Genomic DNA, 27,239 nt, shown 5'->3' with positions numbered 1-27,239 from the left:
GTTTAAACGTTTGGTGTCACATGTTATTCAAAAGTCCAAAATGACGTTATTAAATTTCTGTGTATCTATGCTTCTATCCATTTAATGGGTTTTCAGGCTGGCAGTGAAGGGGAGTTGTGCCCATCGGCTAATAGCATTGGCTTTTCATGCAGTACCAGTACTCTGGCATCCTCTGTCATTGAAGTTGAATCTGGCCGTGATGATCTGGCTTTATGTCAGGATGAGGATGACATGACCCCACTCCCTCTACCACCAACACTGTCCATTACTGAGGAAATCATGCAGTTCATTAATGAGAGCCGTGCTCGGCAAGGCATGGCTGAGTTTACATCTGAAGTGGTACATATAGCACCAAAACATATTGACACCACAAATTGCTATAGTAACTCAACACAATGTTTCATTGCTATGGCTATACACACTGACATCGGTGATTAGTTATAAGAAAATGACATTTTTATTTTTTTCCCCCTTTGTGTCAGTTGACTCCAGAGACCCTGGAAGGCCAGTCATTGGAGGCACAGCAGTTAGATGAGTCCAAACCACTAATAGCTGAGGTGGATGGAAATAAGCATCAGACCAACGATGCCAAAAGATCTGAAGCAGAAGAAACTCTGGTGGATGTGTCAGACAAAGACAAGGAGAGCCATCCATTATGTGAAGCAAATGTTGCTCAACCAGAGCTTGAGGAAGCATCATCACTATTACAGACCTCCAAAGAAGTGAATCAATCAGGAGAGTTGACATTACCAGAGCCTAGTCATAGTGAATCATCCAACCCAGAAATGATGAAGGTCACAGATGAAAAGGGCGGAAAAGGTCCTGAAGACTCTGCTAGTAAAAGTGAAGAAAGTGAGGCTAAGTCAGCTTGTGCTCACATTGCTACTAAATTAAAAGCAACTGACAGCTCTCTTGTCCCCAAAGTAGAACCTGAGCAAAAACTAACCAAAAGTGACAAGCAGATTATTGAGAAGATACGCAGCTATTATGAAGCAGCAGAGGCAGGTGTTGAGGAGGGTCAGACAGCACGAAGAAACAGCTTCTCTCGTATTCCTGCAGGATTAGTGAAGGATTCGGTGTCTCGATTTAGTGTTTGTGTTCACCAAGACAGTCTAACTGAGTCTGAGAGTAGCCACTCAGGCTGTGCTGAATCTGACGCGCCATCTTCATTACTCCCAACACCAGACCAATCTGACCAGAATTTCAACCATGAGGAATCTTCTGATAAAGCCATTCCTCTTTCACATTCAGATATATTCCAAGAACGAAAAGAATTATTAAACAGCAAGAATGCAGATAAAAAAGAAAAAGACATCTGTGAGTTCGATCCCTGTATGAAATTGTGGAAAGAGAAAGAAAGAACTGGCCAAGACTTTATAAATAGTCAGAAAGTTCCTTTCTCAAAAGAGAAGAGCTGTGGTGAACATACAGATGCTCCTGAGAAAAACACGTCATCTCTAAATTGCACAACAACCCAGATGCAGCGTAAATATGAGCATTCACAATGCGATCCTGACACTTCAGACACATCTAATCCACAGACGACAGAGACTGCGGATACATCTCTTAAGTATGGAAGTAGAACAAGAGTTAGGATGTCCTCTAATGGAAACCTGGATAGCATTCCCAGTCAGATTAAAGGTGGCCGATGGTCTCGTCATGACAGGGAGGTAACGTGTACCCGTACACTTTATGAAGGAATGGAAGAGGTACCAGATTTAGGAATTTTTGAGGGTGGACCAGTCAATCAATGCTTGGTAGAAAACTCTGAAAAGATTCTTAATAAAGTACAAATGCTTGCACGCATGTACACAGCGAAAGCAAGCAGCATGAAGGTACCACTACACCAGAAGAAAACACGAGTGAGTAGAGGAGAATGTTCAGTAGAGGGAAAATACAGCATTTCACCCAAGTCTCGGCAAGTACAGCTGCACCAGGGGGATATAAGAATACTAAATCAGCCCACAGGTGAGTTCCTAATCCATATATAATTCAGGAATGATCAGTGTGATATTACTTTACACATTATTTTACATCTGTATTTAATACAATGTTGCCTATTCTTTTGTTGCAGAAGAGTTTTCAGTATCAACACCCACTGAGCCTTTTGGTCACATCATTTTAAGGGAGAAGCTATCTACAACATATCACCAAGAAAATTATTGTAATCTCATTGGACCCCCAGATGAGATCTCAACAAATGGATCTAATTCACTTCATTTTTCATGTGCTGAATCGTTGGCTACTTCATTAACAACCGTTATGGAATCACAGGTCTCTGTAATATCAGACCATAGAAAAAGCTCCTTAGGAAAATGTCAGTCTAAAAGACAAGAGGGAGATCAATCCTTGTCACTTTCAACTTCCTCAGAAACTCAAGTCCAAACTGAGCCAGAAATACTATCCAAATTAGACAGATTTTCATTGGACAAGCATGCTGACATTATACTGCAGTCTGTTCAGGACAACCATTCATATGCTGTGGACAAATCCATTGCAATAAATGGGACTAAAGAAGGAAAGACATTGCAAGAAGAGAACCATGCTTTTGTGAGCAATTCTGGTCATAGTAGTGAACTTTTTATTGAACCACTATTCATTAAACATTTAGAAGAAGAGACTCGAAGTGTAGAGGAGAAAAGGGACTTAATTGCACAGCACTGTGAAAGCATATTGTCCATTGATGATAAACGAGATGAAATACATTTGAATTCCAAGCCGGCCCATGCAGATACTGAAGCCACTAGCATGGAGGAAATAACACCTGTAGTGTCCTCTGTTAGTGAAGTAGGTGAATGTCCCCCATTACAGTCAGCAGTCTCCACTAAAAACTGTGCTATAAACACTGTTGTCATCTCTGAAGGATCAGAATATTCATACCCTTTAACCCAGTTGCAAGAAGATGCAACTAGCCGTACACAACTGACGCCATGTGGCAAGTGTAGTCCACTGGATGTTCAATCCAAAAAGGACCTGAGCGATAATTCAAAGACTTTGAGCCCACCCTCTACACCACCGGTTGGCGGACCTACTTTGGATGAGCTTCCAAGGTTTACTAGCCAAAGACCTTCCAATCTACCTTCTGCCACAGGAAAGAGAACTCCCTTCACCAATTGGAATCCATCATCTCCAGCCACTCAAAGGTAGTCGGCAGAGCATGTCCAAAACAACACTGAAGTTATATGGTGTATCCAGCTGATATTTAGGTTATGCCATTGTAGTTTATATTAGAGCAGTGTAAGTATTTGATTTCATTTATATCTGTCTTCTCTTCCCTTTCAGAGTGCCACATACTTCACTGCGGACCGAGGAAAAGATTCAAGAAACTTCCGCTTCTGGCCTTTCTCCTCACAGACAATCTTTCTCCCAGGCCCTTAATGACAATCCTTCAAACATTCCTTTGAGTGGTGGACCTCCATTAGATTCGAAACCACCGTCTGACTTTAGCCCAAACTTGCGAATGCGATCACCCTCTCCACATAGAAGTGCCCAGAACTCCAGACTGTCCTCAACGGCCTCAGCTCTTACAAAGTCTATTGCTGCCTCTTGTATTAGTCAGACAATTTCTCAAACAATGGCCAAGAGAGGTGCACATCTTCAGACTGCTTCCCCACCTGTGAGCTCTTCTCCTCTGCCCACATCTTCTTTAAGGCTAAGGTCACCATCACCTAAACCCATCACTTTGGACTTAAGTGCGGAGTCAGGTTTTAGGAGTACATCCAGCACTGGGGTAGGGAGTCAACCCCTAAGGTCTTGTCCATCCCCATTCAGATCAAACAGTCTTCGATCTAGTCCATCAACAGTTCAGTCCCCTCCTTCCTACCGTAGTCAACAGTCAATATCCTGTGCATCTCCAGTTAGCCTCCGTTCAGCTCCATCTGCTGAAAGCCCAAACTCTGCTGCTCATGAACAGCCTTCTTACACCAGTTTAAATGATAATGATAATGATAATAATAACAATAACAACAGTTTAAGTAATAACGGGAGGGCAACTAATAACAAAAAAGCATCCCACTCAAATGTGGATGGACTCCCTCATTTCCATGATCCTCAAAGAACAACCTTGCGCAATAGGGTGGCTTGTCCCTTTCCATTATCTGAGCCTAGCTCTCGTGTACAGTCCCCTTCTGTTAGCCCATCTTTTCTCACCCAAATCTGCTCCCCTCCACCTGCTCCAAACCACTCCAGTCATCTGGTAGCAAAGCCACCAAATCCCAGAATCCCCAGACAAGGTGGCTCTTTTACCCCTCTGTCTTTGGAAATCTCAAGATCAACATCAGCTTGCTCCTTATCTCCCAGTGAGAGCCCCAGAATCACCTCTCCACCTCCTATTGGCATTCCTGCAAATTTATGGGGTGTTGCTAATCCGCAGCCAAGGGATCCTTCAATACCAAATGCATCTTCTCCAACAAAAGTAGAAACAAACTTTACACTAAGAGGCCCCAGAATCATCTCTCCTACCCCAATGGGAATGTCTTCATGTTCAGCAACCAGCTTGCAGAGCCAGAGGAGGCTTCGAGGAACCAGTTTGTCCTCTGTTGCTCTAGGGGATAGATCACCCAGTCCAACTAGACATGAACGCAGATCTTGGGCAGAAAGTGGACGATGGTCAGTGGGTTCAGAATTGGGGATAATAAGTCCTCGTGGAGGTTCATACAGTGGCAGTCCATCTTCTATAAGCCCTGGCCCTCTTTCACCTGTCAGACTAACAACTGAAAGGACCAGTCATAGTGGAAAACATTTCACAAGCATTGCCTGGCCAGATGTACATGATATGTTGACAAAATACAACACCAAGCCCAAGAATGAATCTGATGCTTTGTCCTGCACTGAGACAGAGCAAGATGACATGGAGGTTGCAGAATCTACTTGTCGGAGCACCCTGATCTGTCCCTATGTCGCTCCTGCTAACCCAGTTATGAGAGACAGTCCTATTCAGTGCCCAACCGAGGACAAAACAGAAGACCGTGTTACTAATCAAGGGTCCAAAACAACATTAAAAACCAGCTATGCCACCACAGTTAACTTGCAGATTGCCGGGAGTGGGAGGATAGCATCCTTTAGCAATGCACAAGTCAGCCTGACTCAGACACTGTCCCCTGTGGCAGACAGCCAGAGCAGGAGAAGGGTCAGCATCAATAGTTGCAACTTCTCAATGCAGAACTGCAAAAGGCTTTGAATGGTGTGCTCCTGAGGTCTAGTATGGTGCCTCATTCTTCAAAGACACTTTATCTGGCACTTTAGGATATAACAGAGGAATCAGCTTAGAGATCCAAATCCACTCCATTTAGATGGGAAAAAAATATATAATGGACTATAAAATACGGGTGTCAGGCAGTTGATGCTATGGTCATTGTGTATGTTTTGTTTTTTTGTTTTTTTAACCCTCAACCCTACTTCCTGGTCAAGATATAGTAAAACATCAATGAAAGTCTGGTTTGTTATATTTGACAGTGTTTATTTTATTGCATCTAATATGCAAATTTTATAATATGTAATTGAACTAAAGCTTATTTCATTGAAGGCTTTCAGTTGGCTGTGATATATAAAGAAATTATTTATGAAGTAGTTGGTTTCTGGCACTTAACTCATTTCTTTGTTTTGCACATTTTTCTCTAATGTGGTCCAGAATGGTCTGGAAATAGTGTGTTTCAGACAAAATATTCACATTTTTTAAAGATACATTTTTATTGCCAGTGTTCTATACAAATTTGGTTAATAATACAGTACATTTGAAAACATGGGAACATAAATCGCTGCTTTGATTGATGTAAATACAAACATCAAAACATCTGATATTTTGCATTGATGAAAATGTTTGCTGTACACCATGAAAAAGCATTACATCATTCCTCAAGAAAAGTATTTTGGTGCAGACTAAGATAAGGTAATGGTAATCAAAAGGACTCTTGATGTTGGATCTGAATTTTTAGTGTATTTTTAATGTAATGCATTGTTGATTTCTTAAGGTGCTTGTCACATAATACATAAGCCAATTAAACATCTCAGATTTGTTTAAGGGCTTGCTCCACACCATGCCTGATAGAAATGGTGCTTAGAAAATAAATGTTCTTACCTGCTCTTTGTACTTACCGTCAAAAAATTCCATGATGGTCACACTGTATGGAAAATGTGCTCGCTGTTATTTGTACCTAAATAAAACCTGCATAGTGTAATTCTGATTGTGTCACTGATTTACCACAACTTTTATTTTTAGTAAAAACAAGTGGTATTTAGTTGGAAACAAGTGATCTCGTATATGCGTGGATATGTGGGGGGGGGGGGGCATATTGTTTTAGTGCAGCAATAATCCGTTTACAGTTTAGTAGATTAAACTGTTCTGTTAGTGAGGATGCCACTCCTGTATGTTTCAGCATGACATGCATATGATGAATTATATAGCCTCTTGACATTTATTCTCGTTTTTTTAAAGCACCACATACACTGTAACTATAGCCATTTATAGTCCAAGTTTTACTAGCCAAAGACCTTCCAATCTACCTTCTGCCACAGGAAAGAGAACTCCCTTCACCAATTGGAATCCATCATCTCCAGCCACTCAAAGGTAGTCGGCAGAGCATGTCCCAAACAACGCTGTAATTATATGGTGTATCCAGCTGATATTTAGGTTATGCCATTGTATTTTATATTAGAGCAGTGTAAGTATTTGATTTCATTTATATCTGTCTTCTCTTCCCTTTCAGAGTGCCACATACTTCACTGCGGACCGAGGAACAGATTCAAGATACTTCCGCTTCTGTCCTTTCTCCTCACAGACAATCTTTCTCCCAGGCCCTTAATGACAATCCTTCAAACATTCCTTTGAGTGGTGGATCTCCATTAGATTCGAAACCACCATCTGACTTTAGCCCAAACTTGCGAATGCGATCACCCTCTCCACATAGAAGTGCCCAGAACTCCAGACTGTCCTCAACGGCCTCAGCTCTTACAAAGTCTATTGCTGCCTCTTGTATTAGTCAGACAATTTCTCAAACAATGGCCAAGAGAGGTGCACATCTTCAGACTGCTTCCCCACCTGTGAGCTCTTCTCCTCTGCCCACATCTTCTTTAAGGCTAAGGTCACCATCACCTAAACCCATCACTTTGGACTTAAGTGCGGAGTCAGGTTTTAGGAGTACATCCAGCACTGGGGTAGGGAGTCAACCCCTAAGGTCTTGTCCATCCCCATTCAGATCAAACAGTCTTCGATCTAGTCCATCAACAGTTCAGTCCCCTCCTTCCTACCGTAGTCAACAGTCAATATCCCGTGCATCTCCAGTTAGCCTCCGTTCAGCTCCATCTGCTGAAAGCCCAAACTCTGCTGCTCATGAACAGCCTCCTTACACCAGTTTAAATGATAATGATAACGATAATAATAACAATAACAACAGTTTAAGTAATAACGGGAGGGCAACTAACCACAAAAAAGCATCCCACTCAAATGTGGATGGACTCCCTCATTTCCATGATCCTCAAAGAACAACCTTGCGCAATAGGGTGGCTTGTCCCTTTCCATTCTCTGAGCCTAGCTCTCGTGTACAGTCCCCTTCTGTTAGCCCATCTTTTCTCACCCAAATCTGCTCCCCTCCACCTGCTCCAAACCACTCCAGTCATCTGGTAGCAAAGCCACCAAATCCCAGAATCCCCAGACAAGGTGGCTCTTTTACCCCTCTGTCTTTGGAAATCTCAAGATCAACATCAGCTTGCTCCTTATCTCCCAGTGAGAGCCCCAGAATCACCTCTCCACCTCCTATTGGCATTCCTGCAAATTTATGGGGTGTTGCTAATCCGCAGCCAAGGGATCCTTCAATACCAAATGCATCTTCTCCAACAAAAGTAGAAAAAACTTTACACTAAGAGGCCCCAGAATCATCTCTCCTACCCCAATGGGAATGTCTTCATGTTCAGCAACCAGCTTGCAGAGCCAGAGGAGGCTTCGAGGAACCAGTTTGTCCTCTGTTGCTCTAGGGGATAGATCACCCAGTCCAACTAGACATGAACGCAGATCTTGGGCAGAAAGTGGACGATGGTCAGTGGGTTCAGAATTGGGGATAATAAGTCCTCGTGGAGGTTCATACAGTGGCAGTCCATCTTCTATAAGCCCTGGCCCTCTTTCACCTGTCAGACTAACAACTGAAAGGACCAGTCATAGTGGAAAACATTTCACAAGCATTGCCTGGCCAGATGTACATGATATGTTGACAAAATACAACACCGAGCCCAAGAATGAATCTGATGCTTTGTCCTGCACTAAGACAAAACAAGATGACATGGAGGTTGCAGAATCTACTTGTCGGAGCACCCTGATCTGTCCCTATGTCGCTCCTGCTAACCCAGTTATGAGAGACAGTCCTATTCAGTGCCCAACCGAGGACAAAACAGAAGTCCGTGTTACTAATCAAGGGTCCAAAACAACATTAAAAACCAGCTATGCCACCACAGTTAACTTGCAGATTGCCGGGAGTGGGAGGATAGCATCCTTTAGCAATGCACAAGTCAGCCTGACTCAGACACTGTCCCATGTGGCAGACAGCCAGAGCAGGAGAAGGGTCAGCATCAATAGTTGCAACTTCTCAATGCAGAACTGCAAAAGGCTTTGAATGGTGTGCTCCTGAGGTCTAGTATGGTGCCTCATTCTTCAAAGACACTTTATCTGGCACTTTAAGATATAACAGAGGAATCAGCTTAGAGATCCTGAAGGAGAGGATGGAGATTCTGACGCTGATTATATCCTTTCTTCAAAATATATTATCTCATTAATATTGTGTGATTATTAATCAAGTGTTTGATCAGTATTTAACCTCCAAGATTGTTGTATGATGTGATTAAATGAAGAAAGCCATCTATATAACTATAGATTGATGCATGCTTACTTAGAAACATATTATTTCTTCCTAGAACTGTCAGGTTTTACATGTCATGGACATGTGTGTGAGTATTCTTTTTCCTAGGGTCACCAGGTCAGCTAAAAAGGACCAGGGGGGCTCTTCTATGTGCCATGGGAGAGACATGCTGTCTTCTAACATGTCTCAACGGACATTAGATATTAAGAACTCTGTTTTATCCTGTATTCTTATTCTTCAAGATTAATGTCAGCCTGCTTCTGTGTCTAACCAACCATAGTGATAAGAAGGCTTGCCAGTGCGAGAAAACCTTGGGAATAAGCAGATAAGGACTGAGTTTGTGTATGTGTGTGCGTGTATAAAGAGATGAGGCCAACATTGCTGGATTCCAGACCTAGGATGAGGTGTCTTCTTCAACCGTGCTGACGCCTGCTATAATCACTGGAGATATGCTGAAGATGTGTATGACCATATGTGAAGATTGTCTAAGTTTATCTAGGTTTTGGAACCAATCAGATCGCTGCTAACCAGTGCTTTGACGCATTTTAAGTCTTCTGTCTGGAGTATAACTATGACTGATTTTGTATTATACGGCAGTTCAGCTTACGAACTCCTGCGAGGGTATTGACGCTGACTTCTGCCTATGAAACTGCAAACTACTTCCTTAAGTAAAATTATTATTATTAATTGAACTCATCTCTGACTCCTGGTCTTCATTACGACACCACCTGCTCCTTGGGTTTTGAACTGTTATCCCCAACAAACCAAATCCACTCCATTTAGATGGGAAAAAATATATAATGGACTATAAAATACGGGTGTCAGGCAGTTGATGCTATGGTCATTGTGTATGTTTTGTTTTTTTGTTTTTTTAACCCTCAACCCTACTTCCTGGTCAAGATATAGTAAAACATCAATGAAAGTCTGGTTTGTTATATTTGACAGTGTTTATTTTATTGCATCTAATATGCAAATTTTATAATATGTAATTGAACTAAAGCTTATTTCATTGAAGGCTTTCAGTTGGCTGTGATATATAAAGAAATTATTTATGAAGTAGTTGGTTTCTAGCACTTAACTCGTTTCTTTGTTTTGCACATTTTTCTCGATTGTGGTCCAGATGTGTCTGGAAAATAGTGTGTTTCAGACAAAATATTCACATTTTTTAAAGATACATTTTTATTGCCAGTGTTCTATACAAATTTGGTTAATAATACAGTACATTTGAAAACATGGGAACATAAATCGCTGCTTTGATTGATGTAAATACAAACATCAAAACATCTGATATTTTGCATTGATGAAAATATTTGCTGTACACCATGAAAAAGCATTACATCATTCCTCAAGAAAAGTATTTTGGTGCAGACTAAGATAAGGTAATGGTAATCAAAAGGACTCTTGATGTTGGATCTGAATTTTTAGTGTATTTTTAATGTAATGCATTGTTGATTTCTTAAGGTGCTTGTCACATAATACATAAGCCAATTAAACATCTCAGATTTGTTTAAGGTCTTGCTCCACACCATGCCTGATAGAAATGGTGCTTAGAAAATAAATGTTCTTACCTGCTCTTTGTACTTACCGTCAAAAAATTCCATGATGGTCACACTGTATGGAAAATGTGCTCGCTGTTATTTGTACCTAAATAAAACCTGCATAGTGTAATTCTGATTGTGTCACTGATTTACCACAACTTTTATTTTTAGTAAAAACAAGTGGTATTTAGTTGGAAACAAGTGATCTCGTATATGCGTGGATATGTGTGTGTGGGGGCTATTGTTTTAGTGCAGCAATAATCCGTTTACAGTTTAGCAGGTTAAACTGTTCTGTTAGTGAAGATGCCACTCCTGTATGTCTCAGCATGACATGCATATGATGAATTATATAGCCTCTTGACATTTATTCTCGTTTTTTTAAAGCACCACATACACTGTAACTATTTACACATGTCAAGTCAACACAACTTACTTTCAGTTTCGGTAGCTCCGTCAGCGCAAATGTTTTATGACTCACGAGGGCATCACAGTCCAGCCCAATCACGCGGCAATATAAAGGTACTCGACTGCATTTCACACACTGAGGTTGTACTACGGTGTTCATGAAGACGGATAGATTTAGTCGATGTCATTTCAACTGAACGTGGACAGAGTCTCGGCGTTTTATAATTATGGTTTTCCCTCGGATTTGTGGCAGATGAAAACACCCTGACGTGTGCTGCATAATGTTTCCGCCTGAATGTGCCAATCTGCCTGTTGACGTCTTAAACTATTACCTCCAGAAATGTTTGATGAGGTAGGTCGGTGCTACAGTTTTACTACTAAAGTTTTAAAAATGCCTGTAGAGTATCTAAATCAATATTTATGAATTTTTTATTAAATTATCATCATTAGAAATAAATCAAAATAGGCATTTTTTTAAAAACACTAGTCTAATAATAAATACAAATATTGTTGCATCTTTTCAAGACATATTCTTACTAACTCTGTATTATATAATGCATTGTGTAATTCTTATATATATATTTTTTTTCTTGTTTCTTTAGATTAGAGGCAGAATGTGTCTTCAGCTGTTCTAGCGTGTATCTACTAATAAAAGCCAAACCCTAGTGAGGGGGAGATGTAGACGCTCAAAGTCCCCATGTCTTCCTAGCCCTGATGACAGATGTGCTGGAGAGGGAGAGCTGGATATTTGATATGCGGACACAGCTGCTCCAATATTCCATGCATTTTACTTCACTAATTCTGTATCTGCTGATCATGTTGACAAGACCGGTCAAGTGCCAATCAGTATGCAGCTATGAGGGTGTGAAAATTGTGAAAAAGATTGCAGAGGACCTGAGCAAAGTGGTACCACCTGATTTAGTAGGCTACTACTTTCTTTCTTTTTTTTTTCACTTCTGAATGGAAAAATTTCTTTCTAGTTTGTTCTTCCTCTGCTCCTGTTTAAGGTGTGGTTTCTCTTGCAACAGAAAAACAGTGGCATGCTGTACACTCCAACTCTAGCTGATTATGAGGTATGTGATTACACACACAATAATTAGTTACCAGTATTCTGTTTGAATATGCTGCCAAAAATCATTTGCTTGAAGGGGCACTTCAAAGGAGATCTTAAACACTTGATAGTATCGAAACTGTTAGGATATCTGATCAATTTAATTTAATTTAATTGCTTTAAGACTGGAAGCTAGAGAGAGAGAGTGCTTTAATATGAAGGCTAAATGTTCACTCAGTAATATTGTAGGCAGTGATGTAGGGGCCGCTGCTGACCAAATGGGTGCCCTAAGCAGAATTATATTATTGTGCCCCCTCAGAGCTTGACAGTACCACTTCACCATATTTTGTAACAATTTCAACATTTACCCTGCATTAAATAAAGCAGATTATATTAGTCACTGAATAATTACTGAGTGCACTTTTAAATAAACAGTTATTGTTAATTTAAAAAAAAACACAAGCAAATTAAAAGCAGTCAGTGTAATAAAATATAGTTTTAACAACAAAAAAAAAGAGAGTTAACTCTTATGGCTATGATTTTACTAAAGGGGTCATATGATGCAATTCAAATTTTTGCTTTCTCTTTGGAGTGTTACAAGCTTTTGGTGCATAAAGAAGATCTGTGAAGTTACAAAGACTAAAGTCTCAAATCCAAAGAGATATTCTTTATAAAAGTTAACGGTCAACCACACACCTACCTTAAACGACTCATTCTAACACGTATACGTACCACACATGTATACGCCACTATGTAGGAAGGTTTTCATAACACAGCCCAAATGTTGGCCGAACTTTGATTCTCACTGTTGCCGCCGGTGTCATTTTGTGAAAGTGTTGTGTGTTTCATTGTGAAAGGGAAAACTACTTTGTTTGGCCATCCAAAAGAGGACAAGACTAGAAATAGAAGTTGAATTTCAACACTGTTCCAGAACAGTTCAACCCAAATATTTAGATGTGTGTGAAGCACATTTCATGGAGAATGATGACAGTCTCCTGAAGCAGTAACCTGCAGTGTGTCTGTGCAAAAAGGCTGTTTGCATAAAGTTGGCCAGTACAAACTTGGCAAGGACAGTCTGGTATGTCTGACTCATAGCCTCTAAGTACGTATTTTATATTTAAATAATTTGCCAATGATGATTCATACGCAAGTTTTGAGCAGTAGAGTAGGCTTGTTGTCTCTCAGATCACAAATGCAGACATGGTTTTATATGTTTATGCAGTGTGGTATGCAACGCAACACTTGAAAAGACAATATCAATTATTGTAATCAGTAATTATGTCTCGCTGGATGCAACAAATGCCTCATTTGTAATGGGTTTTATTGGTTTTGTCATTTGAAATTGTTCGTGTCTCCAGTACACACTAATCCACAAATTACTTAAGTTATTTGGTTTATGAATATGCCTTACACTCCCTCTAACATGAAATAAATCAATATCCTGAGTTATTCAGTTACTCCTAACAGTACATTGACTGAACTGTTAAAAGAGAACCGATAATGGGATGTGTACAAGCAGAGCAGATGGACTGAGTCTCCCGCTGTTAAGGGGTGTAACATTTCCGTCACAAGCTTGAGGCATTCGGCCAATCACAGCGCACTGGATAGCTGGCCAATCAGAGCACACCTCGCATTTTCAGAACGATGAGCTTTGTAAAAATCAGTGCGTTTCATAAGGCAGGGCATAGAGGAGAAACTATAATACAATCTGTGGAAAATAAAGTTGTTGTTTTTTACCATATTGCATTACACCAAATACACCAAATAATGTACTTTTTAGCAGAATCATATGACCCTTTTAATTCAGTTCTCTGATTGATTTTATAGTCTCAGGCATTCAGTAATCACAACAAAGAAAATTAAGAGGTTTTACTATGATAAAATCATGGTTCATTTTATTGTAGCATTTCTATTGCGGAAAAAGTGGACAAAAAAGAAGGATTGAGTGGATATATGAATATGAATTAAATGTTTGGTCGATATTGAACAAGAATTTGATCGTCTTGCAAGTGTAACAATAGCAATAACCAGGCCTTTGCCGCCCTTTGCAGGCATTTGTAATAATATGTTATGTACATAAATGATTTTGTATTATGTTGTGTTTTTAACAGTGTCATTCAGTGAAGCCATATGATTATTATTAATTAACCAATCGTTACTCCCTCATAGTTTTTAGTGCATTTTAAGTCATTTTAAAGTCTGTTGTTTGTCTGTTTTTATTACTACAAAAAAAAATATTATCTGAATATGTCTTTGTAAATTATTATTTGAGGTAACAAATCCATTGTTAATTTGTGATTACCATGGCTACAAGAACCATGATGTTTTGCTTTTATTTGCAGTAAAACCATGCCAAATCTTTTTTAGGGAACATTCAAGAGAGATTAATAGATGCGTTGGTGATGGTGAAATTATTACCGACCTTAAAACACATTTTTGTCCTTTGTTTATTCTTTAGTTGACCCTTAGTGCCAGCCATTACTGGAATACATTCTTGCACTCATTCACTGATATATTTAACTAGCACCATTTGTAAACTGTGTTGTGTAATTGGAATGTATTAACTACGTACAGGCCAGTGTGATTCAGAGTGAGAAAACACAGATGTCACATTTATCACAAAGTGTTATGGCGAAATAGGTAGGATTTATTAACACTGTATAACTCCATCCATTTGAAGTAAGATGCTGGAATAGACTGTCTGTTGATATTATTGCAAACCGTGTTTAGTGAATTTGTCATCAGTAATCAAAATTCAATCAATTTAAATAAAAAAAATGTTCTCCAGAGAAATAGGTTTGTAATAGGTTTACTAGGTTACCATTCGGAATGGTGTTGACTACAATATTATGTTCTTTCAATACAAATAAAAATGTTCTGGAGAACTCTGAAAAGTAATAAAACTGACCACTGTCATTTATCTACTCACTGACAATATAGATATTATATAAAAATACAAATTTTCTAAAAAAGGTAATGATTTATATCTGTAAATAATATTCTGATCCAAATAAACTTATCTATACTATATATATATATATATATATATATATATATATATATATATATATATATATATAGGACTGTGAGGCTATTAATTGTTGTCATCTCCTTTAGCAGAACTGCTCCAGCTCTACGCTTACATGCTTTGCATTGGAAGTCAAAGTTTTGTTTGTCGAAATCCAGAGTGTGGCCAGTTTGCGGTCTCAGCAACTACAAAGAATCCTCCTGGTGCTGGCGCATGGGGTGAGTTCAATATCTGCCATTTAGGATGATCCAATAATGGTATTCACAGAAATATTTGTAATAGTTTGTAATAACCTCAAGGATAGCAAGAAAGCAGAGAGATCCAAAAGTAAAAATTTAAAATATACAAAATATGTAAATATATGTGTTCCCGTAGCTCAAGTGGTAGAGCATTGTGTTAACAGGCGCAAGGTTGGGGGTTCGAATCCGGGGAACAGATGATAGGAGAATATTGTTAGCCTGAATGCAATATTAGTCATTTTGGATAAAAGCGTCTGCTAAATGCATAAATTTAATTCAATTTAAAATGAATCCAAATAAACATTGTTACCATATTTTAAAGGAACATTGAGGTAATACTTATTTAAAATAGTCTTTTATTATTCAAAAGTTATTAAAAATTATTGCTTTAATCACAGCCACATTCTTTGTCATTAAAAATAATGTTTTAAAAAAAGTACATATGAACAATATCAGTATCACTACAAATAAAATAGATACGGAGAAATGTAAAGAAAAACTATTGTTAGTACTTGCCTGCACCAAGATATACAGTAATTACAGTGTGTTGTGCATTACAAGTTTCACACAGACAACTTAAATAACAAAAGATTTTTTTCCACTCAAGAGTGTATGCACTGTAAGTGCGTACAGAAATACAGGTTTCACATGTCTGCTTCTAGAGTGCATGTAAGTGCGTACAGAAATACAGGTTTCACATGTCTGCTTCTAAAGCCTCTTGCCTGTTGTTTTTACTAATGGGTGAGGTGAAAATATTTGGATTACACTTCTATGGACTAGAGTACAAGAGTATTATGTAATAAGTTTGTAAACAAAGTTTGAAATTGGCTTGAGAAAGCCTATATCCAATAAGAGAGTAGCATTTTAAAAAAACAGAGTTTAAAACAGTTTGAAAAGCTTGAAGTTTAAGGCGCTTTTAAAATCTTGAAGTGTGAAGTTTTTCATGTCGTGCAGTTTCTCCAACAGATAGAATGCTATGTGGTTGCTAGGGTATTCTGGGTGGTTGTTAGGGTGTTGCTGTACAAATAATAGGATGTTATGGATGAATGCTAGGGGGTTGTTGGAAAGTTGCTATGCAGCTGCTTGAATATTGGGGTTGGTTTAAGGAAAAGGTCTAGAGTGCTGCCATGTGGTTGCTAGAAAATTGCTACGTGTTTGCTATGGGTGTTGCATATAATGCTTAATTGCACTTGTAGTGGGTTCCTGAGGAGAAAAATGTTAACGGACACGAGGAAGTTTATTTACCAGAGGGTAGACCAGAGGGTACTTGACTGATGTCCTCGGGTGTGTGTCTAGTGATGCAGTCTAGAGCCCTGCGCGGGACTGTTTTCTTAAACCCGCTCCCGCTGAATGTTTGACCAGGCCCACCAGCTGATCCTGTGTGTTTAACTCCCGCCCGCACCCCGGACTTTATCTCAGAGCTTGTGAAAAATGTACATAAATATTGTTGGTACTCAGACTAAATATTGGTTCAAGTTAGCATCCAGAATAACAGATTACATGATTGCATTAAAAAAAATATAAAGTAACTGATGCTAAATCAAAGCACCACAGATTTCAATTTTTTTTTAGCGTTATAAAACCTTAAACGTTACAACAAAGCTAGCAGCACCTCAGTTTTAAACGCAGGCTAGGCTTGCTGCATACATGCACCAAACGATTAACTAAGAAATAACTTTACCATTAAATAAACAAACACAGAGAACTTAGAAAATTTTTTAATCTCACAGAATTCACAATCACAATAGCTTGCTTAAAAGGCTATTGAATAAAAAAATGTAATAATACTATATATAGAACATAGAGTCTAGTCATAGACTACTTAACAAACAAATGAATTTGATCACTGGGCCTTATTGCTTTGCTCACTCATTACTAAGAAGGAAAAGTATATTGCTGACTCACTGCAGTCCCAGACTTGTGCATCTTTCTTCCAAGATCCACCCATACAGATGTGGGAATGCTCAAAATAAAACGTTTGAATTTTGAGAGGACAGGAAATCTCTCTTTCCCATTTGGTTCAGTGACAAATGAGAATTGTTTCCAGATGTCTGACTGCTCTTGCTTTGCTTTTGTCATGTAAACAAGCAGCTTTAATTTTTCTTATCAACTTCTTGTGTTGACTCCATTTCTACTACACACCACTTTTCCCCACGGGTCTCCCGTGAAATGTTCTGACCGCGCGCAGCAAAGGTAAAACAGTGGTAAAACCAGTCAGTGTGATGGTCCATCAGCGGAGAGTCCGTAACACCAACCTCCCTTTAGTGCAAGGAAACAGAGGCACATGCATTACTTTGAATTGTCACACTGATAGTGCAGCTAATGTCTCACACACATTTGTTGTTTGCAGGGCTGTGGTAAAACCTTGCCAACCTGGTTCCCAGACAGTTTAAATTTCTGTTACTTGGGTGCAGGTGGTTCCATAGTCATTAGGCACGTACACCTGTCAAGTGAACAACACCATGTTAAACTTCAACCTGATATACTGCTGAAATTGTAGATCTGTTTCTAAACCTAGTAAGCTGCTTTGTGGTTTGCTGTCTACACAGGCAGCAGGTTTCCAGTAAACATCCTAAATGAAATGAAAGCTTTTAATATTCTGACACTGACTTTGTATTAATGAGTAACACTTTACATCTAAAAAAACAAAACACTTTAACCTTGAAATGTAGTTATGAGAATCACACAAGCACATATTATAGAACTAAAAATGCTTTTTCTGATTTTGTTGATCTGGATTACATTGTTTCTGGAATGCTTTATCTTCAAAACACTTTCTTTGCTGTGTACTAACCTGTATAATACCATATTAAGTTACAGGACAAAATGAAGCCATGCCCAGACTGCGAACTCTATCGAGAACAAAAAGCAGAGGATTTTTTGGAAACCTTACAAAACGTCTTACAATGGATGAATGTTGAACAAAACTGTGCTCCAAAGAGGAAAAAGAGACATTTAGAAAGAACAAAAAAGCTTAAAAACATGATTTAAAGGAGCCGCTTTGTGGATTCCTGAAGCAATTCTGGAGAAGTTTCTGAGTAGCAAAACACCATGTACCAAGCTGCACACCCACAGTACATATCCATCTGTATATGAACATGCAAAGATATATTTTATAAAATAACTTTTATGGAATATTTGTTACAAAAGTCTGTTTTGACAACAAACTAAACCATTGACCACTTTTTAACTAGTGAGACAGTTTGTCCGTTTGAGACTTACTGTAGTATATTCTTAAATAAAGTTATTTCAACTTAAATAAGTTATTACTGTCACCTTGACTATAATAGTGTTATGTATGTCAAATGAACCAAAAGCATTAGTCTGGACCATAAAATGTGATAAGATGTGTTCCTTTTGTAAAATGTCATGTTGAGTCATTAAATAGCCAATAAATGTCCATTATTGGCAAATAAAGTTTTTATGTTATGCTCTCTCGCTGCTCTGTAATTTTGATAAGGAAAGAGTCTGCTAAAAAAAGAATAATGTTATGCACGTTATGAAATATCTTCCAAAATCAGTACTCTGTTAACATTGTTGACAAAGCTTAAAGAATAGCCTTCTTTGATTTTGGTAGGGGTTTATCTTGATGATTATCAGTGTCTTGAAATGTCTTGACTTGTTTTATGTATGCTACCCTGAGATATGTGCAATACAATGAATGCTTTACTTATGTACTTTGTTCGATGAAACGCGCACATTATTGCATAAAGCAAACAAGAATCTATAGAACATTTGCAGCCAGAGCTCCAAACATAGTATTAATAATGCAATTAATGTCCACCAGCAAAACTTCAGAAAGTTAATGTAGTCTGAATTTGAGTTTGAATTTGACCACACTACATAATAGATTTCAATGTATATCAATAGATAAGGTTGATTGTGCAACATATATTTAACCTTTGTTCTCCTTTATTGACATGAAATTTCGAGGGCATGTTGCCATGTTAGACTTTGTCAGTCCAAAGTTAGTGGTTTCATATCTCTTACCAGTTGAATATGACGCGTTTATAACAACTGCTGGAAAATGTAATGGCATTGATAATGGTGTGCAAAGAAAAAAAGAAAAGAAAAGAAAGAAAAGGCAACACCTTTGTATGCTAACTGGCAATGCCAGGAGATCTAAATGTATTTTTATAAGCTGTTTTATGGTTGAATCATTTGATTACATTTCTCATTTAATGTTGTTGTTTTTTGTTTTTTTTTACTTTTATGTAATTGTATACAATAAACATTGCAATTAAATGGTCAAAATGTATCAAAATTTCAAGGTAGCATATTGTTACAGATGTATGCATGTATAGATAGATAGATAGATAGATAGATAGATAGATATATAGATAGATAGATAGATAGATAGATAGATAGATAGATAGATAGATAGATAGATAGATAGATAGATAGATAGATAGATAGATAGATAGATAGATAGATAGATAGATAAGTAAATAAGAGAAGAAACATATTTTGTGTTAAAGGTGACAAACCGACAAGCACAACATAATTTCCAATGGCTATACATACAATGCATTTTACAACAGGGTTCTGTGTGCTTAAGGCTGCAATAATATAGAATAAATAATATAAGCTATGCTCATGTTATTTAATTAATCAAATCATGTTTAAAACATACATCAGTCAAACAGCTTAAACTGATAATGAAAGAGCCTTTAGATAAGAGAATAACTTTTAAAGGAAATCTAGTGAACCTGGTACATAAAGAGACATGAACCATTTGCATCTTTCCCTTTCTCCCTCCATTATCTATCCCTCCTGCCTGTTATCCACCAAGACACTTTTTCTCCTCTTTTACATTTTATTGCCCCAATATTAGCTGAAATCTCTCTTTCTCTCTCTCTCACACACACACACACACACACACACACACATCTCATTCTGTTTTCATCGTACTTCCTCACACTTCCTAATAAGATAAGACACAGACTGAATGCATGAGGGGGGAAAAAGGCAAACCATGATGATTTTTTTCTCAAAGGAGAACCTATAGCCCCTTTCACATTGAGATTCCAGATAATGTGTAATGTGCCCCGGCAATTGTTCCCGGATCGTTAGATTTGGTTCATTTACACTGCCAGTGATTTCCCGGAATCCGTGCGTAAGGGTAAAGGTCTTGTAATGACACGTGACATGACAGTTCAGAGAGAGTTCATAAGCAGGGAACAGTATTTCATTAAAGGTCCCGTTCTTCATGATCCCATGTTTCAAACTTTAGTTAGTGTGTAATGTTGTTGTTAGAGTATAAATAATATCTGTCAAATTCTAAAGCTCAGAGTTCAATCCCAAGCGAGATATTTTATTTAGTTTACCAGTTTGGACTACATCCCTCTACTTCCTGCAGTAATGACATCACTAGAACCATTTTTGACTAACCTCCGCCAAGATGAATACACAAAAAAGGGGGCGTGGCCTTGTTGCGCTCCGGTGGAGAAGAGGAAGAGTTGTGTTTGTGTTTGCCACCATGTCGTCGAAACGCTGTTATTTTCATCTCTGAGTCCAATCATCTTTGTTTGGGCTTCCCAGGGACGCTGTACTTTGAGATTAATGGTTAAAATTTATACTTAAAAATACTATAAAATTTTAACTCGGTTCCCGAAAATTATATTCCACATGTAAAACTATGTGCAGCAGATTTTTCTGAGGACAGCTTCCTCAATCTCGATCAGTTTAACGCCGGATTCACACTAAGATTATTCTTGAAAGATGGAGCAGTTCACTCTTTGTCTGAAGAAGGCGTTGTTTATGGACCACAACCGTTAAGTGTATTTTATTTTTTAAGTTGGTGCATTTAACAGTTTCTGTAACTTATTACACAAAGGGCAACGCTGTTTAGCTTTGTTAACTAGATGTTAGGGCTGTGCAAAAAAACGAATGCGATTTTGCGTCAGTAAATGCGCTCCTGTTATTATAAGTACATCTCCAGCATGTGCGTTCGGATCAGGATTGCAAGGTTGGCAAAACAAATCATGCCCACTTGCTTCTCAAAACGAGTCCAATCGTGTTACCAGAAGGTCAGCCTGCTCTAAGCTGTTGTCGAATCACAACACAGGAACCGCTGGCCCAATCAGAACTCATTACGTATTTCTGAAGGAGGGACTTTATAGAACAAGGAAGTCATCAGCCCGTTTTTATGACAGTGAAAACAGCGGTGATAAGTGAATTGTGTGAAAAATACAGTTTTTTTTTACACGTGAACACATGAACACGTTATATTGCACACTGTAAACACAATCAAAGCTAAAAAAAAAAAAAAACACGAAAAACGTGACCTTTACATTTTTAGGTGTTTAAGAGGTTAGTTTTGTTGTTAATTCAAGTTTCAAGTTTACTTTATTTATATAGCACATTTAAAACAAAGAATAAACAAAGAGCTTCTCAAAAGAAACAGAATAAGAGTAGTAAGAACACCCAAAACAGACTTAAACAAAGAACCAGAATGAAATACAAATAGAAAATTTAATAGTCAGCAACATAAAACCAATGAAAAACAGATGGGGTTTTAAAAGAGATTTAAAAATGGCCAGACTAGGGGCCATCTGGATCTCAACCGGCAAGTCATTCCAGAGGTGAGGACCAATCACAGAGAAGGTACAGTCACGTCTACGCTTGATTCTGATATGTGGAATTAAAAGAAGGTTCTGGTCACCAGATCCTAGGCTTCTTGAGGGGATATACTGATGCAGCAATTCAGATAGGAAGCCGGGTGCTTGATTGTGTAAATATTTAAAAACAAATATCCCTTTTTTGCTTTTAAAAAGAAATCTAGAGGCATGATTTTTGACCAGTTGAAGACGGGCAATTTCAGCTTTAGAAATGCCACGGTATAATGAGTTACACTACAGTAATCAAGACGTGACTTAATAAAAGCATGCACTGTCATCTCCAGAGTCTTATCAGTGAGGAAATGTTTAACTTTTGCAAGTGTACATACCTGATAAAATCTGGACTCAAATCACAGCAGAAATTTGTTTAGGGAACTTTAATGAGTCATCTAAAATAACTCCCAGATTCCGCACTTGTGAAGACCTAAAAAGCCGATAGGGATCCCAGGTCAGAATTAAACGCCTTCATATTTTCTGAAGGGCCAAAAACTATTACTTCAGTTTCCTCCTCATTTAAGGATTAGCATTTTTTGAGATAACCAGGATTTAACCTCATCTAGACAGAATAAAAGAGCAGCCATGACCAGTGGCTCATTTTCCCTAAAAAAATGGATTTGAGTATCATCAGCATAAAAGTGAAACCACAGTCCATGTTTTCTAAAACTAGATCCCAGAGGTAACATATGTAATGAAAATAGGGAGGGGGCTACAATAGTGCCACAGGCCACAGGGGAGAGAAGCAGTGGAAGATTAAAGTTTTCCTAGCCTAACCACGTATTTCCTGTCAGATAAAAAATACTGGAACCACTTTCAATCTGTGCTGGAGAGACCCACCCAAGAGTTCAGTCTATAGCTTACTACAGAATGGTTAATAGTGTCGAAAGCAGCGGACAAATCTAAGAGAACGAGGACCACAGAGTCACCCATATCAGTGACGAAAAAGATGGTTTAACACTCTTGAAAGAGCAGATTCAGTCCTGAAGGGCAGCCTTAAAACCAGATTGAAAGTGCAAACAGATATTTTACATCAAAGAAAGATTGAAGTTGGGAAAACACAATCCTTTCCCAAACCTAGGAGATAAATGGAAAAACAGAGATAGGATGATCATTTTTTAAAACTGACAGATCGAGTGAAGGCTTCTTGAGGAGAGGTGTGACAGTAACCACTTTCAGATGAGCAGGAACCACTCCAGTTGAAATATATTTATTTAAAAAGTACACTAGACCCGGTCCAACCGAATCAACAATTTGCTTTAAAAGCCTAGGGTGGATAATATCATTTGAAAAAAAAAGGATGGTTTCAACTTGGCAATAGTGTCAGAGAGTGACTGAAGGGAGACAGGTTCAAAGACGTCCCAAGATGCAGACAGCTGAGGGGAGAGGCAGCTCAGTAGGGGGGATATGAGTTACCAGTCATAGTGGACACACTTCATGCCATGGGCTCATTCTGGCTACAGAATCGTGCTGACCCTTTCGCTGCAATCCTTTAAATCATTCTGCTATCAGGTTTGCCACAAATGCACTCTTCAATACACACCACTGTGCTTTATATTCATCTGTTAACTGGCCCTCCCTTCACAATCACCGTAAAATTCACTGTTTCACCTTCATTTACAAGACACGTCTCGGCCACTCATCTCCTTACTTAGGTCACCTGCTGCAGCCAAAGCCCGTCACATATAACACTTGACCTCACTTCATCTTCAACCAAGCATTCCCAAAACTAATCCTGCATTTGGTCTTACATCTTTTCAGTCTGCTGCCACTCGCGATTGGAATGCTCTGCAAAACATTGTCAAACTAGATAAACTAATTCCAATTTCATCCTTCAAAACTAGTATATCATGTTCACGGACAAATGCAGTTGCTTCACTACATAATTATTTATTTATTTGTATTTTATTTTTTTATTTTTCTACAGTAAATAGATTGATGATGTTTGATGTTTTAAAATGTATTTATGTAAATGCTAACCTGTGTTTCTAATGTTCTGTATTTATTTTAGCTCTACTTCCCTTTCCCTAAGTGGTCATTCCACTTGTCAGGCCGCCATTGTAAGAACCTGTTCTTAATGACTTGCCTGTAAAAATAAAGGTTAAAATAAAATAAAAAATTATGGAGGCATGTACAACAACTGGAATTTGAAGGGCATGGGTGAAGAGATTTAAAATGAAACAAATGGACATGAGGGAAGGAAGTCTCCTGCACCTCCACTCTGTGGGGTGTCTCAAAGATGCCTGTGTATGTTTGTATCATCTGTTTCTCAGGAGATCAAGGTATCTGAAATAAATTATATTTATTACTTAAGAAATGTATTGATTGTTTTACTTACATCAGACCTTCAAAACCCTGTTTATGTGCTTGATTATGAAGGAAGGGATATTTAAACTGAGGATTTGGTGACACTATTCAGGTGTAACCGGTACTTGAACATTACATAATCCAGCAGAAAATGAAAATGACCTCATAAACCCTGAAAAAAAAGGTGAAACGGATCATTTTTCACAGAGCCTTTATGATCAGATAATCATTCACCCTTTGAGGCAGAGACATGTTAAAATAAGCAGATTATTTCAAAGAGATGACAAATGTCAGGGTCATGAGGCAGTTTTATGAAATTAATTTATTGTGCATGAGCTGTTAAGTTGTACCGTTTTTATTTCTTGCTGTTGTGCTGTGAGGTCTGAGGGACCGATCCAGCACAAGATCTGGTCCAGGTGATGCACAAATCTCAAAGATTAGAGCTCATAGCCTTGGGCATCTTTGGAAGATACTCTAGTTTCAGTGTTTTCAGTGAGAATTCTGGCGTTAATAACTCTCAGCCTCAGGCTTTGAATCACAAGACGTCTCCCTCGTGCACATGCTCTCTTTAGCAATGCCATATTTTTTTCAACGTATTGCTTACAAAATATTTTTGGCGTTTTACTGATGAATGACCATTTGAACATTTTCAATGAAGAATTATTGAGCCTCCACTTGTGTTTTCCTTGTCGGTCATTTATTTTGGATTTTAAAAAAGGTTGAATGATATAATGTAACTTAAGACAGCTTGATCTTCTTTAAAATTGTAAAGGGTTTTTATAGTTTTTTCATTACTTGTTTTTTTTTTTTTTGTCTGCTGAGGTAACATATAAGAGCTTTTTATGAGAGGATTTTGATGATATGGGCATGTAACTATTTGATAACTTCTAAAAGGACCTAAAAGGCAGACCACATAGAGAAGCTTTGATTTCTTGAAGTTCTGATATAAAGACATCATTCACTGCAGTGTAATCTTGCCTTTCGCACCTTTCACCTTTCATGTTGTAATCAAATGTAATTTTTTTATATATATATATATATATATATATATATATATATATATATATATATATATATATATATATACAATTAAATAACATAAAATTAAATAAATACAATAATAACATAAAAATAAACTCATGGTTATATCATGGCTATATTCTTGTCAGCCTTTAAAAAAAATAATTTACATAATTAAACTTGAATTTTGTGTTATAAAATATAAATGACGCTACTTGATCATTACATCATCCTGAAGAAAATAAAAATGATCTCACATGCCCCGAAACATGAAAAAACTAAACAAAATAAAAATAAAAAATCATAAAACATTGAGATTTCTGAGTTCTTTCAGCAAATACAATTGTCCTTATTATTTGGATTTGCATGTTCAGCGCTAAATTGTCAACGCTACATTTTCTTTAGAATAAACTAAAAAAAAAATTTAAAGGGGGGGTGAAATGCTATTTCATGCATACTGAGTTTTTTACACTGTTAAAGAGTTGGATTCCCATGCTAAACATGGACAAAGTTTCAAAAATTAAGTTGTACGTTTTAAGGAGTATTTCTGTTCCAAAAATACTACTTCCGGTTTGTCACAAGTTTCGGAAAGTTTTTTTCGAGTATGGCTCTGTGTGACGTTAGATGGAGCGGAATTTCCTTATATGGGTCCTGAGGCACTTCTGCCGGAAGAGCGCACGCTCCCGTAGAGCAGAGCACTGAGAGCAGAGACATTCACTGATCAGAGCGAGAGCGTCGCGAAATGTCACAAAAGGAGTGTGTTTTTGGTTGCCAGGGCAAGACAACCCTGCACAGATTACCAAAAGAGAAACAGCATTAAGGGACCAGTGGATGGAGTTTATTTTTACAGAGCATCAACGGAGTTGTGTTTGTTCCCCTGCATTTCGAAGATGCTTGTTTTACAAACAAGGCCCAGTTTGACGCCGGATTTGCACATCGTTTATTTCTTAAGGATAATGCAGTCCCAACGAAAAAGGGTCACGATCGTGTGTTGGAACCGCATGCGGTGAGTAAAACTGCTTCAAATATCTCTGTGTTGTGAACTTAGCTATCGGCGCGTGAGCACATCAAGTAAACAACATGCGATGTTGTCATCAAACTGCACTTTCCACATGTACAGCTCTCTCTCAAACAGACACGGAAGAGAAGACAATGCTGAATAAAGTAAAACATTTTGGACCAAAATGTAGTTTCGATGCTTCAAAAAATTCTAACTTATCCTCTGATGTCACATGGACTACTTTGATGATGTTTTTCTTACCTTTCTGGACATGGACAGTATACCGTACACACAGCTTCAACGGAGGGACTGAGATCTCTTGGACTAAATCTAAAATATCTTAAACTGTGTTCTGAAGATAAATGGAGGTCTCACGGGTTTGGAACGACATGAAGGTGAGTTATTAATGACATAATTTTGATTATTGGGTGAACTAACCCTTTAATGTGCTGCTTCTTGAACCACTCCTTAGTTGCCTTGGCGGTATGTTTCGGGTCACTGTCATGCTGGGCCCATCTATGACCAATTTTCAGTGTCTTTACACTACATGACCCCATCTGGGAGCCAGAGTTCTTGATGGTTGGTAGTGGATCAAATACTTATTTCACTCACTGAAATGCAAATCAATTTCTAACCTTTATATAATTCGTTTTTTTCTGGATTTTTTTTTTGGTTGATATTCTGTGTCTATCTGTTAAAATAAGCTTACCATAAAAATTACAGACCCTTAATTTCTTTGTAAGTGAGCAAACTGAAAATCAGCAGGGGAACAAATAAATATTTTACCCACTGTACAAAGGAAGTGAAGGAGCAGCTTGTCAAACAACATGTGGTTATTCATGTTTAATGGCAATATGAATGCTATGAGTTTCCTTTCATTCAATTAACAAGATGCAGAACAAAGTAAAAAAAAAAAAAATACCAAAAGTGAAAAGCAATAAATGTCTAAATTTGTCTTTTTTTAAATGATAACGCTGGAATTCACTTTGATATACTAAAATACTAAAATAGCTAAATAGCTAAAAAAAAAAATATATATATATATATATATATAAAATAGCTAAAACTGAAATAAATATAAATTAAAGCTATATTTAAATAAAAATGACTACTAAGTCATTACAATGAGATATGCAAATTTAAAAATAAAAGCTAATTCTAAATATTTTACTATTGCATTTAAATATGAATATT

At 37.8% G+C, this 27,239-nt stretch overlaps 2 protein-coding genes across 5 annotated transcripts in view; both read left to right on the top strand.

The window, feature by feature from the left end:
* Positions 1 to 234, top strand: part of LOC128029276 (pleckstrin homology domain-containing family G member 2) — a 43,489-nt gene extending 43,255 nt beyond the window's left edge. For both annotated transcript variants that reach the window (XM_052616957.1, XM_052616958.1), the window contains one exon: positions 97 to 234. The gene's annotated coding sequence lies outside the window, so the exon portion shown is untranslated. The remainder of the gene's footprint in view (positions 1 to 96) is intronic.
* LOC128029275 (uncharacterized) lies at positions 70 to 9,539 on the top strand. 3 transcript variants are annotated; one of them, XM_052616956.1, is made up of 5 exons: positions 70 to 339; positions 483 to 1,968; positions 2,075 to 3,050; positions 6,473 to 6,565; positions 6,705 to 9,539. In XM_052616956.1, the coding sequence occupies exons 1-5, from the start codon at positions 85 to 87 to the stop codon at positions 7,855 to 7,857; spliced, it is 3,963 nt and encodes a 1,320-aa protein (XP_052472916.1). In that variant the 5' UTR covers positions 70 to 84; the 3' UTR covers positions 7,858 to 9,539. The 3 variants fall into 3 exon arrangements, with proteins under 3 accessions (XP_052472916.1, XP_052472915.1, XP_052472914.1); XM_052616955.1 differs by lacking the exon at positions 6,473 to 6,565 and having other exon boundaries at positions 2,075 to 3,143; XM_052616954.1 differs by lacking the exons at positions 6,473 to 6,565; positions 6,705 to 9,539 and adding an exon at positions 3,283 to 6,176 and having other exon boundaries at positions 2,075 to 3,143.
* The last annotated feature ends 17,700 nt before the right edge of the window (positions 9,540 to 27,239 follow it).

The sequence above is a fragment of the Carassius gibelio genome, chromosome A15 (assembly GCF_023724105.1).
Source record: "Carassius gibelio isolate Cgi1373 ecotype wild population from Czech Republic chromosome A15, carGib1.2-hapl.c, whole genome shotgun sequence".
In the NCBI taxonomy this organism is placed as follows: domain Eukaryota; kingdom Metazoa; phylum Chordata; class Actinopteri; order Cypriniformes; family Cyprinidae; genus Carassius; species Carassius gibelio.
Note: the sequence above shows the minus strand (reverse complement) of the source record. Positions and strands in the feature narration are given on the sequence as shown.